Consider the following 6,273-nt stretch of genomic DNA (forward strand, 5'->3'; position numbering starts at 1 on the left):
TTTTCCTTTGGAGTCCCATAGGCATATATTTGCCTCCACAACGTTTGAACTTGGATAAACCAAATTCACAGAGCACATCCAGAAGAGTCTACAATGAAAATCTACTACAAATACCCGTTATTTAGAACTTATAAAGTCTCTGTATGGTTAACGGGCTTCCTGTTCTGTGCATACCTTAATCTGGGTCAAGCCTTTATCACCATCACTACTGAAGACCCTTGCTCTGTATTTCTACAACTTCTCTTTTGATGCATATCTCCAAGTGGAAAACGTGATCCTCAAAACTTATCTCCACATTGCTGATTCAACGTTTAACTTTAAGGAGAAGAGCAGTAAGCCAGATAGCTCAAAAGAAGAATATATTTTGATTCACCATAGACAGGACAATACTAATCATTGAAGGTCTGTATAGTGTCCAGCAAGTAAGGGCCCCACAGTGAGCTATAGATTTTAGATAGTATCATAACACAAATAATATTCTAGTAATTCAATTTATTTTTCTTATTCCAGAAATTCTTAAATATCTACAAGAGCTAAAAGGTATTTTGTCCTCCTACTTTTGCAAAATTCACAGTTTTTCTCATATTTTATAAAAGTTGAAACAAATATGGTTGCTTTACTTCACAGATGTAAATCACAAAGAAATTTTTTTCCTTTTCTTCACACAGGAATTATTTATGGCACCAGAGCATAAACTGAGCTTGTCAGCAGAAATCCGGGGAAAGATGGTCTGCTAAGAATTCCCCCAAGTGAGAGAGAGACAACTGTGCTCGCTGAATACAACTTGCCAAGAGCTGGAAGATAGAAGCTTTGTAATATAAAGAACAAAGGCAGCAATCAGTTCATTCAAAATATATGAACCAGCTGTATCTTTACACAGGACTGGTGACACCTTCCTTACTTTTGCAGACTGGGCTACCTACTCACAAAAACAGAAGGGTAGGGACTGCAGAAAGATACTCCTGTTTAACCAGTGTAATGACACTGTGTACTAGCACAGGAAAGAAAATCTCATATTATTGCATGTTTGCAAACTAGAGTAACTCTTGAAGTCAGAAGAATTTTAAGCTGGGTCATATTTGGTGCCAGCAACTATTTCCCTACAGATGAAGGCATGCCGAGTAATTTTTTGCCAACACAGATAACAGCCTAATGGTTTTTACAAGTACAGAATGCAAGCGCTACACAACAGCTGTCATGTGGGAAAATATTTTAAAAAACACTGAGATGGCTTTCATCACAGACTTAAAACAGCTGTGTTACACTGATCATATTTAAGCTAAAAAAGCCCAATTGGGGAAAAACTGCATGACCCACATTTGAAACAAGACCAACACAAGTTCAGAATTTATCAGAGCTTCCATGTTTTATGACTTGTTATATACTATTGCACTATGGCACACAAAGTGCCTCCACCTCACTCAGAGTGAGCCACAACTACAATTCGGAGCTAACCTGAATAGAATCTTGAATATAAGAACAAGAATAAAACGATTATTCTAGAGAACCTATTGACTGATTCTACTTGAAGCTTCTCAGACGTAATATTTTAAAGTTGTCTGAGAAACCAAAGTACATGCAAAATTACTTAAAAGTACAATTTAAGATGGATAATCAGAATATTAATTTTTGTGCAAAGACTATTTAGCTCAAATAGTATTCCACTCATTGCTAGTGCCTATGCAAATACACAAGCTAACTGAAACTCTCTTTAGTGGTACTCTTGAAGATAATTTATGCATCCCTAGTTAAAGACAGAAAAAAGTTTATCGTTACAACCAGTCACTATCAAGTTCAGTCCATACATGCATTTCAATCAATTACCCACCCGACATACTATAAAAAGTTGTAAATCTTACTCTCCTCTGTTATGTTGGCTTCTACTTCTAAATAAGCTGGAAAAAAAAATCTTCCAGTAAGAAAGATATGTGATAGGTGCTTTAATATACAAAGTTCCCATCAAGTTAACACTACTTGCCTTCACTTTCAGAGCTGTGCTTACTCCTTTTCCATGTAAGACCCTCTCCTAGTCCATCTCCCTACCCACACGTGTTCTGCTTATACTACCACTTCATCCCACCCATAGCTTTGTATTCTTTTTCATACCACTCTTCCTGTATCTGCCACACCTTGCTGGAGAGGCAAACACCTGTCCCTCCAAATGCCCTCACATCCTTCAATACAGGATTAAGTCGAAAGATGCATATTGGCCCAAAAGATCTGCAGAGGAGCTGTTATCTCAAAAGTGATATTTAGGGTTGTCCTTCATTTCCTCCAGAGTCTAATGTTTTTAAATTCTTACATTCACAGTATTTTCCCTTTAGCTTAAAAACAGAGAAATTATCTCGGCATCTTCAAAATACCCAGGAAAGTCAGAGTCAGTGTTGGTATTCCGGTGTTTGACTCACAGCCGGGGGGTGGGGTGGGGGGGTGGAAATCACATTATTATAATACATTTTTTAAAATCAATTTTTTTGAATGGCTAACCTAACAGTCTACCAACGAGAAAAATTAAAAGATTCTTATGCAAAATTCTGGGGAGAAGTAGGCCTTGGCTGTTTAACTCCTTTCCAATTTAAATAAAGCCAGCCAGAAACCCTGCAAGGCAACTCACAAAACAGTTAGAGTACATAGATATCAATACAACGCACAAAGCACTGTTGCAGAAATGCATCAACCAAATAAATGCTTTAGAGTATATTGAATTTGCCTTCATAACATTTTAGAAACTGATTGCACAGAGTGTCAAAACACCCAACTGTTCGTTTAGCTTAGAACTGGCTGAATTAATGCCTTTTGCACTGACTTCCCCTAGCACATAAAAGAAATGAAGAGATCCTCTAGCTAAACTGTGAGTCACTGATCAATCCCAACTCCATTCAGCAACTTCCCACTGCAATATGCTGCATTACCTAAACCCCCATCTTTCTTACATGAAGTACTGCAAGACTGGCGCTTCAGGAACCCACATTTGTTCTACTGCAGACCTTGTTACAGATTTTGACAAAATCTTTTTGATGCAAAAAAGTGGTGTGTTATATGAATATGCAAAACTGTTGCAAGAACAAATGTAATAATATTTCATACAACAGATGCCACAATAATTATTACATGACTTAGCAGTGAACAATCTGAGCATACATATCAATGTTTTTCAAAGTTTTGGAACTAAGTCCCTACTTGCACTTCTATACACTTTCAGTTTTTAAAAACAGATCCTGAAAAGTATCTGAGTTGTCTCTTTGAGCATCCTTCTTCCAACACTGCGCACAATACGTCAGAAAACATCGGAATATTTGCCCTAACTTTAAGCACGTGACTTGGGTGCCTTAAGCTGCCTGAAGAAAATGCCTCTCTCTCTCTCCATCCACTGACTTCAAAATAAAGTCAGGTTCTTATCTGCAGGTGTCCTAAGCCACACTTAAACCACACACTTAAATAGCTTACAGCAGACAGCTCCATAATCTAAATGATTCATTTGCTGGCTCAGTTATTCATTTTTTATTTTTTTTTCCCTACTCTCTAGAAATTCCTCATTTTTAACTCTTTCACCTTGATAGGTAAATAAACAGCAGAATATCCTATTATATTCTAATACAATAACGTGATAGACATACCGGGAAGTATGTTTAACCATCCAGTTTAAATGTGGTTAAAACCCTGCAATTTACTATCCCAACATACACGTACTCCCCCCAAAAAATGTCTCAAACGAAACTAGATAGCTTTTTCCTGGAAAAGGAGGGAGAAGAGGAAGAAAAAGAAAAATCTTTAAACAGGCAGAGAATGGAACAAGTCATCTTAGGAATATCATAAATACCATGCATCACCATTTGCAGCTTAACAATGTTAAAGATCAAAGAAAATAATATATGCAATTTTTATTTTAATCCTGACATGCTTTCCATACTACTAGTCTTTCTGAATTGCATGTTTTCTGAAATATGTATTTTTAGCAGAAAAACATCAACATGGACAGTATTAAGACCCATGTGCCACATGTCTGAAATTGCTTCCAATGAAAAATTGTTTCATCTGGTCTGAATGCAGTTGCACAATCTTTGAAAGTTTTGACACAGCAAAACAGGAAATTCATGATGCAAACTCTTCAGTTATTGGTTGTGAAAACAAACATTGGAAGTATGACAAGCACAATGGAGATTGTGGGGAGGTGGAAAAGAGAAGAGGAAAGGGTTAGATTGTGTAGGGCAAACCTTAAAAATACAATGGACAAGGCATTCAGCAAATTAACTTCCTATTATACTTAGTGAGTTATGAAACTAAGCGGTTAAAGGGGTATTTATCAGCTAGGGCAGTCAGGCCCTTCTTCACTAGAACTAAATCTTTCTAGTATAAAAAACTGTCAATACATTCAGTTAATCTTGCTAATAGAATGGTTTAGCCTTTGTCTTTTATGAAATGTAAGCATTTATACATTTGGTGAACAGCAATTTTAAGAATACATGTTATTTAAACAGAACTTACTAACAATTTTATAAGCCATTGTTATCTTAAACTTACTATGTTAAAAACAGCAGAGAACTCTTTCTTTAAAACTGCAGCATGTGCAAAACAACTCTTTATTAGTACAGTTTCGGTATGCATTCCTCTTTATGATATTCATAATATGACACATAAATTATATTCATGATATAAAGTTGCACATTATGCTAATGAAAAAACATGCATGTCTGCTCAAATACAGCAGCAAAACAGATGTGCAACCATTATGCATTCGCATTAAAAAATTCTGATCATAGTTTGACAGAGCCAAAGAACGGAGAATAAAAACTAGAATATTAAAGAAGTTTCTTAATAAAAGGACACAGTAATCTGTGAATACTTTTATGCGACTCCATTATATGACTGCTAAAGTCTAGGTGTCAAACTGATTCAAATTTATTTTAAGTGATGTGTGCAGCCCAGTTAATTTACGTTTAATGAGCCAACATCCTTTAGCAGAGAAACTACAATTGAAGGAAGCATTGTTGTATTTAGCACGTGTAACCTGTCATACATTTTGTTCATATTAGGTAAGCATTAAAAACTAAACTCTTTTCCCTTCCAGGATCTCCACATTTCTGCAGGCCTGATACCAGGACTTTGCTCTTCCCAGGCAATGCATATTGCAGTAATTCTGTCATTCTACAGCAAGAGAACAAGTTTTCCTGTGTTGATCTACCAAGAAAATAATATCGATACTCATAAACCTACTGTTACAAGTCAGGGATGCAAAAAACGTCCTCATAGCCCTCCGGCCGTCATCTCTGCCTATCAAAAGATCCCGGTTAAAAATGCAGTTGCCTCAGATACAACCTATCCTTCGAGTCCAGCAAAAAAATAGAACTAGAGCTGCCAGACCCTCAGCTCTGCAAAGCTACCGGGGACTTGCCAGCCTCCATCGCTCTCCACCCCCCACCTAGTAACTGGAAGAAGGCACAGTGAAATATGTCTACATGAGATCACGCTGGGGTGGGGGGGTGGGGGGGTGTTGGGACATGATTATCTTCCCCTGCAAAAATGTTTTAGTGCCACCTGCCATGTGGTGCAATCCGACGCATTCCACAGACAAGACAGTGGCTCCCCGGCAGTATCGCTGCGAAACCGAGGAAGAAAGTGGTTCTCGGAGGAGGTTGACCCAAACCCGGGGGGGGGGGGGGCACCCCCAAGGAGACGAGCAAACCCCCTGCGCTGAGCCTGCTCTGCACGACGAGCGCCCTGCACGCGTCCCCGCGAGCCGGGGCAGCTCTCCAGGCGGGCAGAGCCCCGCGGGTGCCCGGCAGCCTCCTCACCCTCGCGGCGGTGCAGGGCGGCGGGGCAGCGGCCGAGGCACCGGCCTGAGGCGCCCCCTCCGCCCCCGCGCTCTGCCCCCTCCCCGCACTCACCAGACGGAGCCGTAGGCCCCGGAGCCGACCGGGGAGAGGTTCTGGTAGCGCTCGGGCACCTCCCATACCGTCTTGTTCAGCTCCTGTCGGTAAAACTTGGGCCGCTCCTGAGACATCTCGGCTCCGGAGCCCGCCCCGCCCGGCCCGGCGGGAGGGGGAGGCTCTGCCCGCGGTTGCAGCAGCACCACTACCACCGCCGCCACCTCCAGCAGTAGCAGCGGCTCCTTCCTTCCTCCTTCCCCCTCCCCGCCTCGCTCCTCCGGCAGGCGGAGGCAGCCGTGCGGCAGCAATGCCCTCCCCCCCGCCGCCGCCGCCGGCCCCTCACGCCGCCGACCGTTGGCCGCCGCCCCGCCCGCTCGCGCGCGCCCCCTCGCCTCGCGCCGCCGCT

General features: G+C 41.4%; 1 protein-coding gene and 1 long non-coding RNA gene across 3 annotated transcripts in view; one reads left to right on the forward strand and one right to left on the reverse strand.

Annotated features, from left to right (window-relative positions):
- LOC135323760 (uncharacterized) overlaps positions 1–1,968 on the forward strand; it is a 3,069-nt gene extending 1,101 nt beyond the window's left edge. The window contains exon 2 of the long non-coding RNA XR_010385283.1: positions 669–1,968. This is a non-coding gene — a long non-coding RNA (uncharacterized LOC135323760). The remainder of the gene's footprint in view (positions 1–668) is intronic.
- Positions 1–6,176, reverse strand: part of MAPK14 (mitogen-activated protein kinase 14) — a 27,998-nt gene extending 21,822 nt beyond the window's left edge. Inside the window, exon 1 of one of the 2 annotated variants that reach the window (XM_026111875.2) lies at positions 5,886–6,176. In XM_026111875.2, the coding sequence (XP_025967660.1) occupies positions 5,886–6,001 (116 nt within the window). In that variant the 5' untranslated portion in view covers positions 6,002–6,176. The remainder of the gene's footprint in view (positions 1–5,885) is intronic. The other variant, XM_026111874.2, reaches the window with a different exon arrangement.
- Between the last annotated feature and the right edge of the window lie 97 nt (positions 6,177–6,273).

Source organism: Dromaius novaehollandiae, chromosome 27, assembly GCF_036370855.1.
Source record: "Dromaius novaehollandiae isolate bDroNov1 chromosome 27, bDroNov1.hap1, whole genome shotgun sequence".
Lineage (NCBI taxonomy): Eukaryota > Metazoa > Chordata > Aves > Casuariiformes > Dromaiidae > Dromaius > Dromaius novaehollandiae.